Source organism: Pithys albifrons, chromosome 16 (assembly GCF_047495875.1).
Source record: "Pithys albifrons albifrons isolate INPA30051 chromosome 16, PitAlb_v1, whole genome shotgun sequence".
Lineage (NCBI taxonomy): Eukaryota > Metazoa > Chordata > Aves > Passeriformes > Thamnophilidae > Pithys > Pithys albifrons.
The window spans coordinates 13,427,294-13,450,758 of record NC_092473.1 but is presented as its reverse complement, the minus strand read 5'-3'; the positions used below and the strand labels follow the sequence as shown (position 1 = coordinate 13,450,758).

At 53.9% G+C, this 23,465-nt stretch overlaps 1 protein-coding gene across 1 annotated transcript; it reads left to right on the top strand.

The window, feature by feature from the left end:
- Nucleotides 1-4,075: 4,075 nt before the first annotated feature.
- On the top strand, nt 4,076-21,624 carry MMD2 (monocyte to macrophage differentiation associated 2). The gene is made up of 7 exons (XM_071571459.1): nt 4,076-4,541; nt 16,168-16,249; nt 16,931-17,091; nt 17,181-17,255; nt 17,559-17,660; nt 18,062-18,131; nt 18,576-21,624. The coding sequence occupies exons 1-7, from the start codon at nt 4,495-4,497 to the stop codon at nt 18,777-18,779; spliced, it is 741 nt and encodes a 246-aa protein (XP_071427560.1). The 5' UTR covers nt 4,076-4,494; the 3' UTR covers nt 18,780-21,624.
- The last annotated feature ends 1,841 nt before the right edge of the window (nt 21,625-23,465 follow it).

Below are 23,465 nucleotides of genomic sequence, written 5' to 3'. Positions count from 1 at the left end.
CGGCCCCGCTGTCCCCAGCTCTGCCCCGATGTCCCCAACTCCTCCCCGCTGTCCCCCTCTCGGCCCCGCTGTTCCCCTCTCGGCTCCGCTGTCCCCAGCTCTGCCCCGATGTCCCCAACTCCTCCCCGCTGTCCCCCTCTCGGCCCCGCTGTCCCCCAGTTCTGCCCCGCTGTCCCCAACTCTGCCCCGCTGTCCCCAACTCGGCCCCGCTGTCCCCAACTCTGCCCCGCTGTCCCCAGTTCTGCTCCGCTGTCCCCAACTCTGCCCCGGTGTCCCCAACTCTGCCCCGCTGTCCCCAACTCTGCCCCGCTGTCCCCAGCTCTGCCCCGCTGTCCCCAACTCTGCCCCGGTGTCCCCAGCTCGTCCGCGGCCACCACCGCGCTGTGCCGCTCGCCACAGGGTCGCACCCCGTGCCCGTCCGAGCCTCTGCAGTTCCGCTCCGTGCCACGGGATGTCCCCGGGGCTCAGCGGATGAGCGCGGGGGCTCCGGGCTTTGGGAAAAGCGGAGGGAAAGTTGGGGCTGTTCGAGATGGAGGAGGGAAGGGGCGCGGAGAGCTCACAGCAGTGGGTGTCTTACAGTGTCCGAACGGGGGACTGCAGGGCAGCTGGAGCGGGGATTCTGCCTCTGTAGCGATAGGACAAGGAGTAATGGGTTCAAACTGAAATACAGGTTAGATGTGCAGGAGGAATTCTTTACTATGGTGGTGGTGAGGCACTGGAACTGGTTGCCCAGGCAGGTCGTGGATAACCCACCCCTGAATGTTCCAAGGCCAGGATAAGGGCTTGGAGCAACCTGGGCTAGTGGGAGCTGTCCCTGCCCATGGCAGGGGGTTGGAATTAGATGAGCCTTAAGGTAGATTCCAACCACTTAAAGTCGATCCATTCCAACCCCTTAACGTGGGTCAATGACCCTGGTCCTCGCAGCCTCTTCCAGGGAGCTCTCTGTGTGCAGTATCTTGATTCTGGCTACTTGCAGGTCCTCAGTTTGCAGGAACAGATTGCCCAGAGAGGTTGTGGAGTCTTCCTTGCTGGAGGTGCTCCAGAACCGTCTGGATGCAATCCTGTGCCATGTGCTCTGGGATGAGCCTGCTTGGACCAGAGGACCAACAGTGGTCCCTTCCAACCTGACCCATTCTGTGATTCTCTGGATTTCAGAGCAAGGGGACTCTTGGGCTGCCAGATCCAGGGAGAAGCTTGTCAGGAGAGAGCACAAAATGCAGAAAAAAAAGGAAAAGAACTGAACTAGGGATGTCTGGAAACGAGATCTAAATCAAAAGATTGGTCTGGTAAAGAGTGAACCTTGGGAAAAGAGCTGCTGCATTTGTGCCTCTGGGGCCACTTTGTCCCAGAGGGTTCATGAGTGATGCACATGGAGTGGTGGGTAGTGATGGAGCCTCTTCCCCCATCAGCCCCCTGAGGTATAAGGGACTCCCTGGGGTCCCCCACATTTAACCACTATCCAGCTGCTGCCCAGGAGACTCCTCCAAATGGCTTAAACCCAAGTGGCCATGCCCCAGTACCCTGGTGCCCTGTGGCCACCCTGCCAGAGCCTCCCAGAGCTGCCAGTGCTGCCCCCCACACTGTCCCCCACATTCAGCTCTGGTTCTGCTACACCTGCTGCCAACCCATCCATGTGTCCTGTAACTCCTACCCGTCCAAAGCTAATTTTCTCCCGGGGGCACTTTTCCTGCTGATGGCAGATTTTAATCTCAAATTGTCTCTTTTCTTACCAGTTATCTCTGGCATTTTAATATGCAGGAAAACATCCCTCCCTGGGGAAATGGGATTACAGTGTGCCCTGCCAGGAGAGCCCAACCAGCATTGTCACACCCAAAGGTGTGGATATTCACACCCTTCACAGCTGGGATTCTGCTGGGACCCATCATCAGGGCACAATGCACAGAAGTGTCACCAGATTCCTCCATCGAATCAGAGAATATCCTGAGCTGGAAGGGTCCCACAAGGATCACCGAGTCCAGCTCCTGGCCCTGTACAGGACAATGCCAAGGATCACACCATGCAGCTGAGAGCGTTGTCCAAACACTTCTTAAGGTCTGCCAGCCTTGGAGCCTGATCAGTGCCCGACAACCCTCTGGGAGAAGAACCTTTTCCTGATATCTAACCTAACCCTCCCGTGACACAACTTCATACCATTCTCTTGGGTCCTGTCACTGGTCACCAGAGAAGAGACTGGCAGGAAGGAAGGAAGCATCCCTGGGCTTCACGAGCCATTCCTCCACTAAAGGAAACTCTGTGAGATCCCCCTGTTTTGGTGGCATTAAAAAAACCCCATTGCATTCAGGTACCCCTGAATCTTGGAGTCTGTCCTTAGTATCATTACAATTACTCAAGGAAGTGGGGAGAGCACAAGGGGTGGGAGAGGAAAGAAAAACAAGGTGGGCTCATGGGCAGAGCACACGAGGAGAGCTGCTGTGCAGGCAGGGGCACATCCCAGTGGGGTATGGGTGGTGTGAGCATGGACATCTCCACATCCCATCTTGGAGCAGCCCCCAGCTGCCTGTGATTCTCCGTCTGCCAGGTTTGGAGGCAGTGCCAGGGCTGGAGCCATTCCCCAGCACGATGCTCAAGGCTTTGGTTGCCATAACAACTGGATTCAGGCTTCAAAAATAGTAACTTATTTTTCATTCAATTTGCCTTTTGCCCTCTGAGGCAGATCTATTTCGGGACTGACGGTTCACTTCAGGTGTCCCTTGCCAGAACCCCACTCTGAGCTGGGGGTTTTGGGGCTGGGGGTTATTTTGTTAGATGTGGTTTATCACCTTTTTTCTCTCCCTCCCCCTGTTCAGGCCCAGAGAACAGGTACAGCAGGGCACAGGCATCACAAAGTAGCCTTTGCCAAAGCTCGTCATCTAGAAGGCTGGGGAAGGAATTTGAAAAAAATCTTCCCGGCTATGTGGCAGAGCGTGGGAGAGATTTTCGGAGATGATCTCACTCTGCATCTCAGCTTGGACCTGCTGCTCTCAGCCAGGGCTTGGCTGTCCCAGATACACTGGGAAGGTCCTACTGAAGATGGGGTTTGTTTTATTCCCCCCATATCTCCTGGATCCTGCTGTTGCAAGCCTGGTCCCCACTGGTGTCTTCCATCCATGATGAGAAACATGCAGGAAGGTGGAACCCGCTGCCTGCTCCTGGCACTGGGGAACTGGGGTACTTCTTGTGTGCATTGGGGACCCCCACAATGTAGCAGCATCTCTTTTGCATCCCCTGGGAGTATCAGCTGCTTTTGGAAGGGGTTACAATGGGTACCAGGATCAAATAATGCCTTGAATTAAGGGGTTCCTTCATTTTTGTCTGTTTTGCCTTTTGGAACACGTGTGCACTTGATTTTCCATGGAAATGGCCATACAAGCATAACCCTTCATGTCAAGATCTCCTCAGCTGTTTCACCTTGAATGTTGCTACAGCATCAGCAAGGAGAGGTTGTGTTGGGGTGACCAAGACTCCTCCAGTTGCTGCCAACCTGATGTCAGTTTTCTTGTCCCTCACCTGCTGGCCTGAAGGTGCCTGCAGTTTCTGGCCCAGAGTGGGCAAGGATGATGCCCCAGACAAACTTCTATCACCTTTTACATCCTCTCTCTGAGCTGTCCAACCTCAGGTGTACACTGGGACATCACCTCCTGTGGGAGCCTCCCTGGGTGATGTAGAGGATTGAGGGGTGAAAGAATATGATGGACATGGGGTGAGGATTTTGAGATCTTCAGTTCTTGACTGCTTTGTCCCCCTTCTTGAAGCAGGGATGGATGGTGGGATGCTGGTGGGAGTTGTGTCCCCACCCAGGGGCACTCTGCAGCAATGGGGCTGGGGCCTCTGGAAAATAATGGAAAAAAACCATTAAAATCAAATAAATAAGAGCAAAGCCAAACAAATCAACTCCCGAGGGATGGCCCTGTCCCAGGAAGGGCAGCGATGACTCTGAGACCCTCGAGGGGACCCGGCCGTGGGCAGCGGCGCCAGGGGGAGTGGGCTGGCTGCCGGCACTCGCCACTCCCCCCTGTCCCGATGCTTTAATCACATTTTCAATTCAAATCTGCTGCTATTTGATCCCCCGGGGGTGGCGGCGGGGAGAGGGGGGGATATTTTTAGCTGTGCTTAAAGCTGCCGGGGGGCGGAGGGAGATCGCGCAGGTTGCTGTGGCCGGGAAGAGTTGGAAGGGATTCCCCCCTCCTCCCCGCCCCTCCTTTTCTTCTTTCTTCTCCTCCTCCTCCTCCTCTTTGCACATCTGAGGGCGGCAACGGGGCTGGCTTCCCCCTCCCGGAGGTCGCCTTTGTTTTCCCCGAGTCGCTCTCCCGAGCAGCCGGGGGGGCGGGAGGGGCCGGAGCCAAGCCGGGCTGGGCTGGGCTGGACCGGCCGCCCCTTCTCCTCTTCGCCCCGCCGGACCGCGCCGAGTTGGTGCCGCTCCCCCGGCCGGCACTTTCCTCCCGGCCCAGGGCTGAGCAGCTGCCGCCCCCCGAGACCCTCCATGGCACCGCCGCGATGTTCGTGTCCCGGCTCCTGGATTTCCAGAAGACGCGCTACGCCAGGTAAATCCGTCGGTGCGGCGGTCCCCGACTTCCCGCTCGTGGCGGAGCCCCCGGACAGCCCCAATCCCTGCCTGAGCTCGCCTCCGCTGGGATGGAGCCCGAAAGGACCTTCAAAAGCTGCTGAGTGCCCCCAAGCTCCGGGCAGGTGCGGACTGGGCTTTTGGCTACCTGCTTTTCTGCATCCCGAAAGGATTTGGAGCATCCTTGGGAGCCGTCATTGCCTTTCACTGGGTCTAACTTCACAATGGTTTTTCCCACTGCTGGGGCACCAGAAAACCCGGCTCCTCATGAGAACAGACCCCACTGCCGGCTCCAAACTCACCACGGAGGGACCAGTGTTGTCCGGGCTCCCACTGCACCCAGGTGAACCCCTCAGGGTGTCTCCCCCAGCCCAGACCTGAGGTCTCAACAGGGCTCCCATGGGATGCACCAGTGGTGGATCTTTCTCCCCTTCCATGAAATCCTCAGGGAGGTTTTCCAGTGGCAGCAGACACTTGTTTTAAAAGCTCAGGTGTGTTTGGAAGCCTCATGGTGTTACCTGTGTAGGGGGAAACCTGAAGATCGCTGGGCACGGGTCAGAGGGCACTCGGCTGCGTGTGCTGTGTGGCCCTTACAGGGGAGCTGGCAGGTGACACGGGGACAACGTCCACTGCAGCCCTCTGGCTCGAGGGGTGGCTGAGGATGGGTCAGATCACACAGCACTGGGTGCTGCATGACCAGGGAGGGATCAGGGAGGTGCTGGGGGTGTTCAGTTTTGCACCGAGGACAGGTTTTGCTCTCAGTGACTGCGGTGGGGATGTTTTCCTGGCTGTGGAAGGGTTCCACAGACTGGCACAGATCCTGGGGGCACTCAGCTCAGTGCTGCCACTGCCAGACTCCCAGTGGTTCTGTTAGGGGCAGATGCCAGAGAAAAGTTTGTGTGAAAAAGAGTGGTGATGGTGTTTTTAGCCTGGTCCAGGCAGGATGGACCCTGGGATGGGTAAGGACAAGACACCACCTTCTTAGCCCCTCAGTCCATCAGCTCCTCTTCTTCCACTTGTCCAGTGGGGAAAATCCATGCTTGCATCTCCAAAACCTGCCTGAAATGTGGGCACTTGCTCAAAGACCATTTTGATGCTGTAACTGCCTCCTGATAACCTTTGCCTGGGGGAGAAGCAGGAGGTACCCAGCAGGTCTGCACGATGCATCTGGTAAAAGCTCCACGTGAAAACAGAGAATTCCAGACTTTTTCTTCCCAGCTGGCATGCTGAGGACAGAGCTGGGGGAGATGGAGATGAGTAAAACTCTGTACTCCAGAGCAGGAGGAAAACCATAGCTCTGCCCCCAAAGCAGTGGTGCAGAGGCTGTTTGGGAGCTGGGCACTGAGGTGCTGCCCCCACACCTCAGTCTCCCCCAGCAGACCCCATCTACCAACCTGTTGCTTGATTTATTCCAAATTAGCACACTCCAATCTTGCCATGGTCCTTTCTGGAGACAACTTGTTAAATGGGGATGAGGCATTACAGAGAGCCTTGCAGGGACAGAGCCCATGTGCAGGGCAGGGGCTGTGGGGCATGGGAAGGGTCAGATCCACAAGGTATCCTCCACCTCTTGCTGTGTGCCAGGGCTGTATGGGGAGCAGGAGGAGATGGGTGCTCCCTTGGCTTTCACCCCAAGACAGTCACCAGCACGTGATGCTAACCCAGGGCTTCCCGTATCACTGCAAAGATCCTCTTAGCCTAGTGCTTAAAAATAACAGTGGGCTAATCCTCGTCCCCCCTGCTCTCCACACACACCAGCTTTCCTCTCCATGGAAATGCTCTGCTGTGGCGTATCCCAAAAGGAACCCTAAAGCTGCTCTTTCCTTTTTGCCAGGGATGCTCTTTCAGCAGGGCTCTGAGGTGGGGGCTGCAGTGAACAGGAGCCAGGGGACTTGCAGGGGCACATGTCTTTCAAGGCAGCAGAAGCATCTCAAATCCTGGGTTCAGTTTTGGGCCTCTCACTATGGGAAAGACATTGAGGTGCTGGAGTGAGTCCAAAGAAGGGAATGGAGCTGGGGAAGGGTCTGGAGCACAAGGAGCAGCTGAGGGAGCTGGTGGGGCTCAGCCTGGAAAGAAGGAGACTCAGGAGAGAAATTCTTGCTCTCTACAACTCCTGACAGAAGGTTGTTGCCAGATGGGCCTTGGTTTCTTCTCCCAAGTAACAAATGATAGGACAAGAGGAAGTGGGCTCAGATTGCACCAGGAGAAGTTTAAGCTGGATATTAGAAAAGATTTCTTCACCAGAAAGGATGTCAGGCATTGGAATAGGCTGCCCAGGGAATTGGTTGAATTACCATACCTGGAAGTTTTCAAAAATACATGTAGATGTGGGAACATGGTTCAGTGGTAAACATGGCAGTGCTGGGTTAGTGGTTGGAATCACTCTTAGAGGCCTTGCCAAACCTCAATAATTCTATGATTCTATCTTGTAACATCTTTTCAGAGAATGATATTCTTGCTTGGGAAAAAAATAGCAGAAAGTTTTCCTTGTGCTGGAAAAGCCTGGAACGGCTTCATTTTTCATGTCGTTTTATCTAATTTTGAACAAGGACCAAGAAAGGAGAAACTTGGCCATCGATACATCCACAAAAAAGAATAAATAAAACAGAACATGGTGATGAAAGACCTGTTGTGTGAGAGCTGCAGTGAAGGCACCGGGCTTTGAACAAAGAGATGAAAAGCAGCGATCAATGAGGGAGCATTCTGTGAACTGCCAGGAGAAAACTCAGGGCTGGAGGGGGCACCAGAGTGTCCCCAATCCCTCCTGGCTGGGCTTTGGAGATGGAGCATTACAGCTGGGGCAGAGGGGAAGAAAGTAAAGGGAGAGGATTGTCACCAGGAATAGGGATGCAAGGCAATGCCATTTGAGCACGTTGTGGTTATAAATGAGACACTTGGTTTCTGCTCTGCTGTGGGGTCTGGGAGGCTCTTCCATCACTGACACTGTGGGGAAAGGGAGTTTAAAAGCACAGTTGCTGCGAGGCTTTCCCTGTCACTCACAGCCTGCACACTGACAAACCATATCCATCTCCTGCCTGTCAGGCCAAGTTCAGCCATGATGCCAGCACAGCACACAGTGACAGGGTGCAAGCACATGTGATTTCTCCTGCTTTATCCAACTACCAGAGGGGTTTCTCCACTTCCCCTCCACTCTTCCTCCCAGCTCACTGAAATGGTGCTGGGTTCCTCCTAGACAGACAGATGAGTGAAAGTCCCATCATTTTCACTAAACTCGCTAGTCATGTTTCACTGAGCCAGTAACCACCTCACCACCAGCTTTGACCCCATTTTGGCTCACTTTATAAACATGGCCCAATGCCTCCTGCCCAAGTATCTGCCATGGAGCTGAGTCTATCTCCCTGCAGGGAAACAGAACACTTTCCAGACTTTGGCCATCCGGAGCTGTAATTGGAAGCAAACATGATTAAACAGGTTGCTGCTGTATCTGGCCAGCCTCAGCATCTCTGGAGCAGCAGTGGAGAGGGGTTTGCTGGGAGCTGCAGGGCACTGAATCACCCTAACAAACTGATAGCAGTTCACTGATTTGTTTGTGTAAAAGGCTCTAAATCTTATTGTTTGCTTGTCTTGCCCTGCACAGAGTAACAGAGAGGAGCATCCAGGGAAATCCACAGCGATGTGTCAGCCCAGGAGCGGTGGGCTCAGTGGGGGTCTATGTAGGTGCATGGTCCAGGGTTGTCCTCACCTGCCCTGTGTTCACAACATAGGCACTGCCATCTCCTCACCAGCACGAGGAGATGGAGGTCTGAACTGCAGCTGCTCAAACCCAAATCCTCTGAATCTGGGGGAAGGCAGCTGGAGAGACCTTCCTTGTTGCTCCCTCCACCTGTAATTACTGAGCAAGGAGACATGCATCAACTCCTCCAGCATTTCTGGGAAAGAGAGGGAGAGGAGAACCAGCAGGAATAGGAAACATCGGGGTGTTCAGACCCCAAACATGAGGCTGCCAGCCTGGACAGAGCTGCCACATTGAGAAGATTTGGTCCCCATTTGCTTTGTGACATAAACATGAGCAGCCCTCGCCTGCTCCCACACACAGTGAGATGCTTTTCAAGAGCTCTGCTTCCCCCACAGCCCATGTGGGATGAAGCAGTGAGAAGGGAAGTGCTTTCAGTGTTAATACCACAGCTTGAAGTTCCTTGAGAGGCAGGGGCTCATCACCATGCAAGCACCAACCCCATCCCACCATCCCCAGCAAGATCTGCCAGTCTGTCCCCAGCTGAGCAGACCTCCTTGATACAAGAGATTGGGAGGCCCCCAAAACACTAGGGAAAACCAGGATCAGTTGATGTCACCAACCAATTCCATGTTGGTTACTCTGTGTGGCCAGGCTGACAGAGATACTCTTCTAAGACAGCACTGGTAGGAGTCATCTCATGTAGGTTTAAATACCCAGGATACATCACTGGAGCAAAGTATTTGGAAGGAAACAAATTATTGGAACATCATTTTTGATGGGGTATCCCCTCAAACTGCCGCATTCTCTCCTCTGGGAAGGTTTGGGGGACCCACCAGGACAGGCTCAGGTGGGGGTCAGCACACTGGAGATGTGCCCTGTGCTTTTGGAGGAAGGATGGTCTCCTGGCTGCCTGGGAAACACAATCTTTTCCCTCCTTGAGCTGGTGTTGGATATCAGCCTGATGTGATTCTTTGGCACAGCTGACCATGGCCAGCTTCATGAGGTGGCAGCCAACACAATCCATGGGAAATTCAAGCCACTGCCCAGCATGGCAGGGCAGTGAATGTGAGGAATGGGGCTCTGCCAGGACTGCTCCCGGGCTTGCCTCCCCTCCTCCTCCCTTCCCACACCCCCAGCTCCACAGCGAGACAAAGCAGTGCCAACCAACTACAACTCCAAAAGAAAGGAAGGGAAAAGAGCACAACTTAATCCACTTCATCGCTCTTGGGGGGTGCTTGGCTGCAGCTGCACAAGGAGGCTGGTTGAGTACCCAGAGAGATGCTGCGAGGGCATGGATGCTCAGAGCAGGGGCTGAGCAAGGCAGAGGAGACATGGCCAAACACCCAGAGCTCAGGTCTCCCTGGAGGTTCTCCAGGTGTAACTGGACCTCAGCATTTTCATGCAGTGAAAATCCAGAGTCTGGTGGGCTCTGTGTGATGCACTGCAACCTCTCATGATAACTCGATACCACGGGCATCACAGTCCTGGTGTACAAGTCAGATGCCAGTGAGTGGAGCCAAGCAGTGCTGACCTTCAGGACAATTTGGATCCAAGTCTGTGCACCTCTTCAAGTTCACAGTTGAGATTTGCTGCTGCTGGGGAAAGGATTTTATGCAGAGATCATCAGGTCAGGGCAAGCAGTTCCCTCCTCCCGGTGCTGAGCTGCACTGGCTGGTGCCACAGCATTAGACACAGCCCTGCTCTCTGTTGTAAGTAATACTAATGGAAATCTTACTATCTGCATGCCTGGCTGGCAAAATACATGATTTTCCTTCTGTGCCTTCTCTGTCCAGAGGCATTTGCTGAATAATTTACAGATATGATTTGTACTTGAGCAGCATCCAGGAATCCCAAATGAGAGCCTGGCTGTGTCTCTCGAGCCATGCTGTGGAGTTTATGGACACAGGACACTGTCACCTGCCCATGTATTTCACAGTCACAGCCAGAGTTAGAAGCTGGGAAGGCTCCAGCCCCCAGACTACCCAAATCCTGTGCCAGCAAGCTCATGTTCTAGTGGTCACACTCACTCCTGCCCACCTTGAGCTGTTGTAGTTAAGCAGCCAGAACCAGCAGAGGATTTATTCCACTAACTTCTGTGCTCAAGGCAAGGCAGCAAGGAACATGCACAATGACTTTCCAAACAAGCAATTAATGAGTAATAGAGGATTTTCAGTTCTGGAAACAGTCCTCCTAACATTCACAAAACACCTGGGACATCAGAGTAATTTTGTGACTAATCAGCTGTTGTTGGAGGTCTCATGAGTACCAAATGAAACAAGAAGTCCCAGCTCCGAAAGTAATTTGGGAAACACTCACCAGTCCCATCTGTTGTGAATAAACAAATAGCTCTGCTGTGGTTGCAGGGTCATGAATTGCCTTGGAAGAATTAGAAATACCATCTACATGGAGAGCAGACAACCTTCCAGGGAGAAAAATAAATATCTGGGAATATGGACCTTATGACCCCTCTGGGAATTACCTACTGAGTTTCCACCTTGCTAGGTATATATGGGCTCTCATGGGTGCAGAAATGGCCAATGCCTTCATCTAGCCTGGATTGGAGAATTTTCATAGAATGAGGAGCAAGGAAAAGGAACAGTGAATACCCTTGGTGTGGTCAGGGGAATAGCAGCATATTCCCTCCTGCCTGTCTCAGCCCCTCCTGTATTCCCCAAGGCAGCAGGATATGTTGGGGGTTTGCCTTCTCTGTCCCCTCACAGGGGACATATGTGCCTGTGGCTCAGAGCCAGGTACAACACAGACAGGGCTGAACACACGGTCCCTGTCCAGGACCATCTCCAAGTCAGCAGCAGCAGCAGCACTTGTTCAGCATTTCCCAGGGCATGCAGGTTGTGTCTGGGATGGCTACAGCCAGTCCAAGGTGTTAGTGCATGCCAGAGTGCTGGGAAAGAGCAAAACTGGGATGGGAGTAATCACAGGTGATCAATGATGGTTCAATCTGATGCCTGATTTGACTCATTCTGTGGAAGCAAGTCTTGCACCAGGGGCATCTGGGTGGGTTACTCCAGAAATCTGGTGATCTGCTAATTTATCCATAAGAAAGGTTGAGAAATGCTGGTTTAGATGAAAGGCCTTTCATTTCCTTCTCCCTACCCAAGCTGCCAGCTCCTTACATGGTGCCAGGAAGACATAAAAAAGAAAACACTGCACTTTCTTGCTCCACCCAATCCTCCTGTCCCTTCTCACCTGGGATGGGCCTGAGTCACAGGAGCAGCCCATGGACAGGCTTCTCCCAGCTGCCCCATATCCCCTGGTCCAAGGAGCTGACCCACAAGCTTCCAGCATGCACAGCTCAGCTTTCCAAACTAGGAGCACCATATGTTTGTGTAGGAACATGCAGGAACTGAGGAATGGGCATGGAGTAGAGGTTTCAGCTCTTAATGGGGTGCCACGCAGCCATGCACATGCCTGCGTGGGTGGCTCTGCAGATGGCAATGCTGGGCAGCATCAGCCTTTGCATTTCTACTTCCCAATGGCAAATGCTCCCATGTCAATGGGTAGGAAAGAAAAACAGGATTTCTCAAGTGCTCTTGGGCTGGATAAAGCAGTAAAGTCTCAGGGGTCTGTACTGGGAGCTGTAGCCATAAGGCAAGAGGGAATGGCTCCTGAGCCTTTCCCATGTTCCTGAGCTGTAGAATTGATGGCCTGGACTCAAGGGGGGCCATGGGTATATCCCTGTGGTCCTACTCTGTCTCTTGAATCCTGTGATTGTGTCCCATACATAAGCAGCCATCAGGCTCTGCACCACTCCACTCAACTCCCCAGGGCTGAGCTAATTACAAACCCCAGAGGAGCTCAAGGGGATGAAGCCTCTTACCAGGGATGCAGCTGAAGCTTTACCAGATTAGGGGGCAGAGGCAGAGCACACACCAAGCCCCAGCTAATGGGGATGCTGCTGCAGCAGCTCACACATGAGCACGAGAACCAAGCCCTGGCATCTGAGCTGTGTGTGCAGCCCCTGGGCTCGTCAGTCCACACACTGAGGAGTCTGAGGCCAGTCTGCCCTACAGGGACACATCTGCTCCATCACAATCACCTCAGGCATTACAACACTGATTCTGCCAGAGGGCAGCTCAAAGGGTCCAAGCAGGACTTACCACCACAGCATCCAGCAAGTGCTTCCTCCATCCTTCCTCTCTGACCATCATCAGGGTCCTGCTCTGTTACTATAAAAGCAGCTGTAGCACCCAGTCACGAGAGGAAGGAAAAATCTTCTCTTGTAGCCAGATCCCAAGAGCTGTCCAGCAGAGAACACAGCCCAGAAGAGCCCCAGCTCCTTGGACTGGAGGGTGGATGCACAGCAAAGAAGCATCCCACCTCCCAAGACATTAGACCAGATCCCAACCAAGCCCAGCCCTTTTATAAGCCATTTGCAAGTGACACCTGTAGATGTTCATTAGTCTGGGGAGGTTCATATCACCTGGGATAAGCTTGGATTTGCTGACTGCTTCTTTGTCCCTGTGGCACCCAGCCCCCAGTGCATAGACACAGAGACACATGTGCAGCCTGATTTGGAGCAGGGTTGGGGGCAGTGGGTGTTGGACTGTCTTGTTGCAAGGGCAGGGATGAGCTGCCCACTGGGACCTCCCCATCCACATTTTAGTGGTGATTTTACTCCCTCCCCACATTATCCCTCCACTGGCTTGCCTAAAGGATGTCAAAATTATTATCCTCACTTGGAGAGGGGGATAAGGGGAGTGAGAGGGACATGAAGTGATGTGGCAGAGACCAGCCAGAAAGTCAGTGCCAAAGGCAGGGCTAAACCACAGCTCTTCCAAATTGCAGCCCAGCCTGGGTCTCCACCAGGGATCTTCCCTCCATCTGTGCAGGGGACAGCTTTCCTGTAAAGTATTCCATGGCTCTGCTTCTGAGAGTTTGTAGTCACCATAAAGTGGTCGATGCAGGTTCTTTTGATGCCCTCAGGAGAGCTCAGATGAGCCCTCCTGAGGAATAATGTAATTTGATCCCCTTTTTGACTTCTTCTTCCCACCCTGGCGAAGCAAGAGCCAGGCAGATCTGCATGATTTTTGAGGCTGGAATTTTGTTCTTGGATAAAAGTCTTTTAAAAACTCAGTAAAACCCCCTGAAGCCACCAAAAAAAAAAAAAAAGAGTGGGAGAAAGAGAAGGAGAAAGGAACAGGCCTGGGAAGCCAGCTCTGCACTTTGCCCTGGCTGCCAGGGACAAGGGGCTCTTTGTTTCCCTGGTCAGAGCCTGCTGCACTGGCCCTTTTCAGTCTCCCTGCCTGGGAAGGGGGCCAGGGGAAGCAAGCACAAGCAGGGCAGGCAAAAACCCTGGGGCTGCCGAGAATAACCCCTGCTCAGACCACCACCATCTCCCCATCTTCATATAGCCGGTTGTAAAGTCTGCCAGAAACAGCCCCAGGAGGAAAAGGTGCCCGGGAACTCTTCGGTTCGCTGCTTCCCACGCACCATCCCTGGAAAGGAACGGGCTTGTGTTCCTGCCGTGCTGGAGCCTTTGAACTTCTCTGTGTCTTTTGGACTTCGCTGTCCTAAATCACCTGCTAAAGGCACTGAGGCACCCCGCGGTGTGGGGTCACAGTCCCTCTGAGTCGAGGGAGCCGCATCGCCGGGGCTTTGCTCTTGTGGTTGTTGGGGCCAAGGGTCTCCCATCTCCTCCCACCCCAGGGACACTGCCAGGCTGTCCCCAAGCCTATGGCTGCAATGACACACAGCTGGCAATACTGTGGATTCAGCCAGTCGGGCAGGAGACTTGCTGCAGGGAGCAGATCTAAGTTTGAAGAGGTGTTTCTCATCTTATTTTCTTGCATTATTAAAGCCCAGAGCTCTGCCTGGCTGCCAGCAATTCCCCCTCTCCCAAGCCCAGTCACACAGAGGGGGAAAAGTTCCTCCTCAAGGCTATTTTTCCCTCCAGGACAAGTACGTGTTTGCTTCAGCCTTATCCCATGGGGATGGATGGGGTAGCCCTTCCTGGCCTCTCCATCCTTGTACTAGAGCTAGGGAGGGTATTTGCATCCCGGGGATTTCTTCCCAAAGGGTCTGGCTGTCCTTCAGCCCAGGGGAAGGGGCAGTGGGAACTGGCCCTACTGCTGCTCCCCCTCACTGCTCTGAACAGCACCACCAGAACAGAGTGGAGACGGTGCAGGCTTTGTTAAAATCAATAAAATCAAGGAAAAGGCCTTGAACATGTTTCCTCAGCAACTGTGACGTCATCTGGGATGTCTGGCCTCCCCCCCTTCCCCTCCTCCTTCTTATTATTAAAAGGGAAAAGAAAGAGAAGCAGACAGTGAAGGGGAGCTGGGGACAGTCTCCTGGCAACATTGGGGACAGTAACGTCCTCCTGCCAGGGGCACAGGGCTCCAGCACTCATGGCTGGAGCACTGGGATGGGGAGGGCATCCCTGGTGTCCCTGGGATGGAGGTGACAGCACTCTGGGCACTACCATGTCTCCAGGGTTGCCCAGCTGCATCCTGGCCAGGGCAGCTTTGCTGAGCCCCAATTTGCCCAGTGGGAGTCTTCAGCTGGCAGAGTAGTGGTAGCTTGGCCCCTCCATTCCTCCTCCTCATTCCAGACATTTTTTGGTGATGATGACCATTAATCTTCCCGAAGTGCCAGGCTCTGGCAGCAGGCAGGGCAGTGGCTGGGGACAGGGTCTCTGTGTGGATTGTCACTGTCACCTGCTGGGAAGAGCCTCTGGCCACTCTCCCCCCATACCAAATCCTTGCCATTTGAGCTATTTAATCCATCCTGGGTCACTTTTAACAGGCAACAGCAAGTGGCTCAGACAGGAGGGCCGAGCAGGCAGGAGGTTGCAGAGGAGACCGTATAGACAAGGGTGGCTCAGGGGCAGGGAAAGGGGATTTTATTGCCTTTCCCTGCACCTCAGACTAAGGGGTCACCCCATGCCCAGCACCAAGGTCCTGCCAGCCCCTGAGCCCCTTCACTGGGCACAACTCAGCTGTGAAACAGGCCGCAGATGGTGCAGGAGCTGGGGGCAAGCAGGGTCAGAAAACAATTAGCCCAGGTCCTGCAGGGCAGCGCTGCTGGCGCCCACTCAGCTCAGTCGTCCTGACCTGAGCCATGGCAGGAAAATCTTTAAACCCCTGATTCTCAGGATCAGGGAAGGATCCCTCTCTATCCTCCTGTTTCTTATTCCCTTTGCTAAGCCTCCATTGCTGGCTCCTGCCAGAAGAGGATGGTAAGTGAGGCTTTACTCCAACCCATTATCACGGATGCACATTTAATTTGCTGTTACATACCCAGCAATGGACTAAGCCAAGCCTGACACTATTTTTTATCACTGTGTGTCGATCCAACAGGGGAAATCGATATGTTCCTGCAAATGCCAAGAGCAAGATGATACCTCAGACTAAGACAAACAGAAATAAAGATACAGGTTTCCAAGGGAGGGCAACAGGGTTTCCCCCCACAGCAGTATGTGCTGGGATGTGTGGCCCTGTGAGTTGGGAGTGGATGCAGGTGGTACCCAGAAACCAAAGACATCATGAGGATACCCTTGTCAGAGCTGGGCACACTGCTGTGACATGAAAGTGTCCCCATGAGGTGGGTTGGGGACCCACAGTTCCGCCCATTGCCCTTTGTGGCCTCTTCACTGCTGAGGCTCTTCCCACCACTGCCTGCAGGCAGAGCTGGCTCCTGCCTTCTGCTCTCCAAGCAACAGCAGCTCCCGAGAAATGCTTCAGCCTGAGCTGTGGCTGAGAAAGACCTGGAGTCCTGGCATTTGGGGACAGCCAGATGGACAAGCTGTGCCCTGGGGTCACTTCTGCAGGGCAGTTGGAGCAAAGCTGACCCATGGGAGGCTGGACGGTGTCCCTGCGCAGACTCCTCCAAAAGGGTTTGCCCCAATCACACCCCCTGAACATGTTTCTCTCCCTGCTTCTTGTTGCAGGTTCATGAATCACCGTGTCCCGTCCAACTGCAGGTACCAGCCGACGGAGTATGAGCACGCAGCCAACTGTGCCACCCACGCAGTGAGTCCCTGTCCCAGCCCCAGGGTGAGGGAGGACAGTGCTCATCTCTCCAGGGATCCCCTGAAGAACCTCAAGGAACACAAAAAAAATCTGAGAGTTCATCCCTGGAGCAGTCACTGAGAGTCTTTGGGCTGTGATGAGGCACATGTGCCCCAGATGCTCCCAGGGTTTGGGATGCTCTCCCTTCTTCTTCCCTGGGAAACTGATGTGCATCTGCCTTGCTCTCACCCACTGTGGCCCCATGTCCCTGGGGAAGCTGGCTGTGGGCTTAGTGGAGCAGGAGTATTTTGCAAAGCTCCCTGAAAATGGAGTGTTTGACAGCAGGAACTGTGACACGGGCCTTGGGGCTGCCTGCTCAGCCCTGGGGTTGAGCTCTCCCCACATCAGAGTTTCCATGGGAAGCTGGCAGATCCCACTCTGAGTCCTGGGAGATGATTCAGAGGAAGCCACCCTCCTTGTGCCCTTCTCCTCCTCCCTACCTCCATCTAGAGAAGCTATTTTGGAACTGCACCACACAGAGAGGGACCCTTCCTGCTCCGTGAGGGTGGCCAGGCTGTCCCTTTTGGGTGGTAGCTTTGACCAGAAGCAAAAGAAACACCTGAAAGAAAAAGTGGAGATTGTATTTTAGCTGCTCAATGGAAATGCAGAAAAGTCAACAGGAGATTTACTTCTTTCTTCCAGTTCTGGATCCTGCCCAGCATCCTTGGCAGCTCCATCCTCTACATCCTCTCTGATGACCAGTGGGAAACCATCTCAGCCTGGATTTATGGCTTTGGCTTGTCCAGCCTCTTCATTGTCTCCACTATCTTCCACACCATCTCCTGGAAGAAGAGGCATCTCAGGTACCATCCCTGATTGCTCAGGGCTCAGGAAGGGGGGGAGGGTCTGGAGGTCCCCAGTGCTGTGACCTGTCTGTCTGTCCATTCTGCAGGACCGTGGAGCACTGCCTGCATATGTTTGACAGGATGGTGATCTACTTCTTCATCGCAGCATCCTACGCTCCCTGGTGAGTTGTTGGTAGGTGGGGGTAACCTCTTGGTCCCCTGGAAGGCAGAAAATCAGCTTAGCTCCAACAAATAGGGTTTCTTCTCTGTTTTTGGCTTTGCCTCAGGCTGTACCCTACCCCTTTCCACAAAACCTTCATATCCTATAGATTTCAACCATTGTAAGTTGAAGTTACAACTTTGGAAGACCCTTTGGTGGGACAGTGATGGGAGTGAGGGCAGCCTTTCCCCGTGACCTTGCTGCACTCAAGCCCAAACTAGGGTGCTTCCCTAGACCCACCTCACCACAGACCTGGGCCTTGCAGGCTGAACCTGAGGGAATTGGGTCCCTGGGCCTCCCACATGCGCTGGATCATCTGGATCATGGCGTCTATCGGGACTGTCTACGTTTTCTTCTTCCATGAGCGGTGAGTGCCTGTACCTGTCCCTGTGCTGGTGGATGTGTGGGAACAAGGACATGAAGCAGGGATGTGGAGGAGGGATGTGGAGCAGTGATTTGGGACCAGGGATGGGGAGCAGGGATGTGCTGCCATGAGTTGCTTCTTCCACTTGGGGGCACCAAATAAAAAGCCAAAGGCCCCTGATTTCTCCCTGAAGCCCCAAGTGCCTGGTCCTGAGCTGGAGCTCCTAAACCGAGGTGGGGGATCCATCAGCCCTGAGCAAGGTGCCAGCCTGATTCACACGGAAGGACATGGGATCTGCCATGATGGCACTACCACCCCTTCTCCCATAGCCTGATCGTGGACATTATAAGCATAAAACTCAACTCTGCTCCTGCCTCCAAGCAGCTTCTCTTCATTGGTCACAGGTACAAGCTGGTGGAGCTGGTGTGCTACGTTATCATGGGCTTCTTCCCTGCCTTGGTCATCCTCTCCATGGTAAGCCACTGGTGGGATGCACTTGGGCTCAGTGCAAGGGACAAATCCCAGCAGGGCTGGTTTGTCTCTGTTGGGTTGGTGCAGTCTCCAAGCTGTGTGAGGGATAAAATCATCCCCAGTATGACATGGCCTGGGTTGGTTTTGCTTTGGGTGCCCAGCTAATACCACATGCAGCCCCAGCAGCCCTCCTGCCTGGAGTCCATCGCATTGAAATAGTAGAATCATAGAATCATAGACTGGTTTGGGTTGAAAGGGACCTTAAATATTCTAACCCAATCCTCCCAGCAATGCTGGGCTGCTGGGCCCCCACTGCCTTGCTGGAGGGGAGTGGGTAGCAGAAGGCAGAGAGAGAGTCCTGCCTGCAGCTGTGGTGGTCTTGATGGGGGACCACATGGGCAGACATGCCATAGCCACACTGAGCCCTTCCTCCCTGCCTTCTCCCAGCCCAACAGGGACGGCCTCCCGGAGCTGGTGGCTGGTGGATTCTTCTACTGCCTGGGCATGGTGTTTTTCAAAAGCGACGGCCGCATCCCCTTCGCCCATGCCATCTGGCACCTCTTCGTGGCCATCGGAGCTGGCATCCACTACTACGCCATCTGGAGGTACCTCTACCGGCCCGGAGCGCTGGACACCAAAACGTCCCGGTAGACGCCTTAAAGACATTGTTTGTGCCAACGGGCACAAGGGGGCATGGAGGAGAGTGGGGAGGCAGCCTGCGCTGTGGGCTCACCCCAAACCACCCCCTCGCCCCGCAGGCAGAGCCACTGGTGCCCCTCCCACACAGGCAGGAGAGCCTGGAGGTTGATTTTAAACATTTTTCTTTTTTAACCTCGGGAACTGTTTATTTTTCTAGGCAAAGCTTTCATAACATGGTGATAGGGGGCTTCACCCACTGGACTTGCCAGGGGCTTTGCTCACTCACCTGGCCCTGAGCATCTTATGGGGGTGAAGATCTTGACCCCACATGTCCCTGGCTAGTGACAACCTGGGTTTGGCTACTGGAGTCCTTAATGTGGGCCACTCAGGAGACTGGAGGTGTCAGGATAGGAGGAAAGACTCAGTGGTAGAGGGGGGCATGGTGACACCCCTGCACCACCCGGACTCGGCTCCTAAGTGGTCCTAAGTCATGTCAGTATTAACTGCTCCCTCCCAAGTTCTTGATAGGAAGGTCCAGACTCAACAAGCCTTACATGAGATTAAAACCTGAATCTCTTCCAGGGTGCCCCAGTCCCTGAGCATTGGGAAACCCTTTCTACAAGCCAGTATTAAGTGCACAACTTGGTATATCCCTCCAGATGGGCCCTGGGAGCCCCCATGGATATTTTCTCTGTGGAGTGCTTTGCTTTCCTCTCCGGTCTCACTGCCAATGGCAGCCCAAAGCAAGGCCCCTTCCCAGGCTCTGCTGCATGTGTGCCTTCAGCAGGGAGCAAAGCTGGGATCTGGCCCTTGGCATCCCCCTGGCCAGCCCATCCACTTCAGGGGACTCCCTTTCTCCTTGAGGGAGGGAAGTGAACCTCCTTGGACTGGGATCATGGGGCCTCCTGCCTTCTCTGCTCCTATTTTAATGATAAGCCTCTTGTGCATAAGATTTAATTCCACTCTTGGGAAGATTTCCAACATTCCCAGGATTGCTGAATGGAAGGGATGCATCCACATGATGCTTGGAGGTGAGCTGTGATGGGGAGATCCCAGTAATCTCAGTTTTTAAATGCCTAACCCTGGCCACAAAGTGCTAACCCATCTTGTTGTTGGGAGAGCCTTGATGGTGCTGGAATGGGAAAATCATATCTGCTGTTGCTGCCCAAACACACTGGCAGAGCTGCTGGAACCAGGAGGGCCTTGTGTGTGCTGGGCTGTGGTATATGCCAGGGGCTGCTCCCAGTCCTGTCTGCACCTTCCCTGTCAGCCCTGAAGGCATCGATTTACCATAATCTCTTTATGGCCTTCAATTAATCACAACTGCAGCAGTCTTGGTGTGGCGTGGCAAGTGAAGGAGATTTATGGCCACCATCCCACATCTCTTGTTTCTCCATCTCCATGCTGAGGAGCTGAACTCCTGGCTCTGACCCTCCTCCCACAAAGCCAAGGCCACCCCAGCCTGCAGTGCTCTGGGACCGACTCCTCGGGGCTGTCCCAGTTTGCAGCAAATTACCAAAGAGGAAGCATCTGGATATTCATCCCTTCCTGACACTGTGGTCACCAGGTCGGCAAAAAAATCCAGTGGGTTTTCACTTCCATAGGCAGAAAATTCCTTTAAGGGGCTCTGGGTGCTGTGCCTGGCACCCCAGCCTGGCATGGGACTGCTGGGGGTCTCTGCTCAGGGCACCCCAAAGCAGCCTTTGGGCTGGGGCTCCCCATGGGGTGACAAGTGGTCTTAGGGACATGGAGTGAATGAGCTGGTGTGAGCCCAGGCTCTGCTGCTGCCTCTCCTGGTCCCCTCAGGTGCCAGCCCGTGCTCTGGCACCTACTGCAGATGGAGGGGTAGAGAAGGACAAACTGTGAGTAACCAGCAGCTGATGGAGCATATCTGGGGTTGGAATAGCAGGATATAGAGGTCCCAGAATGGGAGATGCCATATTTTCTGTCTGACAAGTCATTACCCTTCTCTGTGCCTCAGTTTCCCCATCTGTAAAATGGGGGTGAAGACACCGACCTACCTCACAGGGCTCATGTGAGGACCCCATGAAGCATCTGGAGGACAGCCAGTGCTTCACAAACATGTGCTTCAATTTTCACTGAGTCTGGGGGACTGCATTCCCAGAGCCACTGTGGGCCACAGTGACAAAAGTGGCTCAGTGTGCCTGGCTCTCCTTCCCCCTGTCACAAAATCCATAGGGAACCACCCTGGGGACAGACCATGCAAACAGCAGCCATGGCCATGGGCAAACATCCCCTGGCAGGGCCTGAGGATGCCCAAGGACCACCATTGTGTTTTCTCTGTAGGTTTCATCCCAAGGGATTTATCTTGGAAACCATTTTGCTGTTGGTGGCTTTAGGCCCTAAATCTGTCCCAAGGGCTTCTGAGGCACAGGGAGGTGCCATAAGGACCTTTCTGAGGTTACTTCAGTCTCCTGCTGAAAATCTAGGGCAGGACAGATGCCCAGGCAGGAATGGGTGGTCAGGCTCCATCTAGGACATCACCGCCTTCAGCCTGGATTTGCTGAGTGGGCTTCTCTGTAACTGAGAAGTCCCCCCTCTCCTCTTGCTCTTAAATCCTCCCCTTGCAAAGCAGATTGGGGGGCACAGAGCAAGCTATTGGATTTTCCTCCTATTTTATACTAATTTTAAATGACTCTCAGCATTCAGGATGTCTGTGGAGGAGGGCTCGAGGGAACTTTTTAGCATCTCATGCTTTTCACCATCCATCCTTGTTTGATCCATATTTTATATTTAACACAACATTGGGTCAAATACAAACAAATGTAAGGAAGATAATGTTAGTGAATATTGTTTCCTGTGGAGTAGGATTGAAATAAAAACTCAAGATACCTCAGTATTGCCTGATTGTTAAATCAAAATTAGTTTCCCTGCAGCATCTGGAAATAAACTCATTTTCTGTCTGACTCATCCCACGTGGCATTGCTCCCCGGCGAGGAGAGGAGCCACTCAACCAGCTGCAGGGTGATGGGATGCTGAGCACTGACTCACCTCGATGCAGGGATGGCTTTGCCAGCTGCTGGCTCTGCTTGCCAGAGGGGCCAGCGCCACTTTGTCCTTTGCACCAGATGCATGGGAAAATTTGGGCTGGGGACAGGTTGAGCTCCAAGCTGCAGAATTTCCTTTAAAATAAATAAATTGTTCAGTTTGCTGACAGTGCCTTTTTGCCCAGAAGTGCTGGTTGAAAGGCTCGTCAGCATCCCACCAAAGTGGCTCCAGTACAGAGCCCTGCATGCCCACTCCAGCCCTGTCACTTCCCCTCCTGCGTGGCTGAGTTGGAAGCTGACATTGAGCTGGGGCTGGCACTGCAGGGGGATGAGGGATGCCAGACCCATGGAGGAGGAAAACCTGTGGCAGACTGGGCAGACGGTAAGCACAGCTCGCTGTGGACCCCAGAGGGGAAACCCACTATCACCCACCATCTCCCACCAGCCTCTCCCATGGGCACTGGCTCCTCTTGGAGAGGAACAATTTGCCCCTGTCCAGGGAGTTGGCCAAGATGGTGCTGCCTGCCCTGGGCTCTGCCCACCCTTCCGCTGTCCTCTAGCCCACACTTCTCTGTCATAATTACACATGAATCCCTCCAAGGCTGCAATGCTAAGCAGCTTTCCCAGAAAGCCAGGGAGGGTTCCCTGCTTCCAGGGGCAGCTGAACTCACCCTCAAACCTGACCCACAACTTCCACCTCACCCATCATTTCTTTGCTGCTGGTGATTGGGCTGGACTGGGAGGCCTCCTGGCTTAGCTTTGCTTTGGGGCTGTCATTCCCAGAGAGTGTCTGGGTGGCAGAATCACCTTCCCACCGAAAGCACCTGGACAGGGAAACACCCCTTTAAGCAAAAGGAGATGTTTTCACCAAGGGAAGCAAAGCATAAGTGACCACCTCATCTTAAACAATTCCCTCATGCAGTCATGACCAATCCCTTCCTGGTGCAGGGAAGTCTGTGTGCAGCCTCAGCAGTGTCCAGGTCAACTCTAGAGCTGGTTTGATAAAACCTGTTTGGCCAAAGCCAGCAGCTGCCTGTGCAGGTGAGGCACTGCTGCCTGTGCAGCCCTGTCTGACTCGCTCCTGGCATTTTAATAGACTCCTAGAAAGGCTTGGGTTGGAAGAGACCTTAAAGCTCATCTTGTTCCAACCCCCTGCCATGTGCAAGGGACAAGTTGATCAAAATTACTTCCTGCCTGGCCTTGGACACTTCCAGGGATGGGGCAGCCACAGCTTCTCTGGGCAACCTGTGCCAGGGCCTGTCCACCCTCACAGGGAAGAATTTCTTCCCAATATCCCATCTATCCCTGTCCTCCGTCAATGGGAAGCCATTCCCCCTTGTCCTGTCACTCCACTTCCCTACCCAAAGTCCCTCTCCAGTTCTCTTGGAACCCCTTTAGGCACTGGAAGGGGCTCTAAGCTCTCCCTGGATCCTTTCCTTCTTCAATCGGAACACCCCCAGCTCTCCCACCGTGACTCCATAGCAGAGGAGCTGCAGCCCTCGGAGCATCTCCGTGGCCTCCCCTGCCAAGGCAGACCGGCAGCTCCACTGAGCTCCGCGTCCTTCCCGTGTTGGTGACCCCGACCCGCACGCAGTGCCCCGCGGTGGGGAGTGTGTGTGTGTGTGCGCGCGTGTGTGTGTGCGCGTCCCGGAGCGCACCCCGCGCCCCGCGGAGCGGTGGCGGTGGCGGA

Excerpts from the sequence above, each read along its gene's own strand:
- MMD2 (XM_071571459.1), top strand. The coding sequence starts at position 4,495 with ATGTTCGTGTCCCGGCTCCTGGATTTCCAGAAGACGCGCTACGCCAG. Across the intron at positions 16,250-16,930 it reads CCAACTGTGCCACCCACGCA|TTCTGGATCCTGCCCAGCAT; the intron begins GTGAGTCCCTGT and ends TCTTTCTTCCAG. Across the intron at positions 17,256-17,558 it reads GCAGCATCCTACGCTCCCTG|GCTGAACCTGAGGGAATTGG; the intron begins GTGAGTTGTTGG and ends TGGGCCTTGCAG.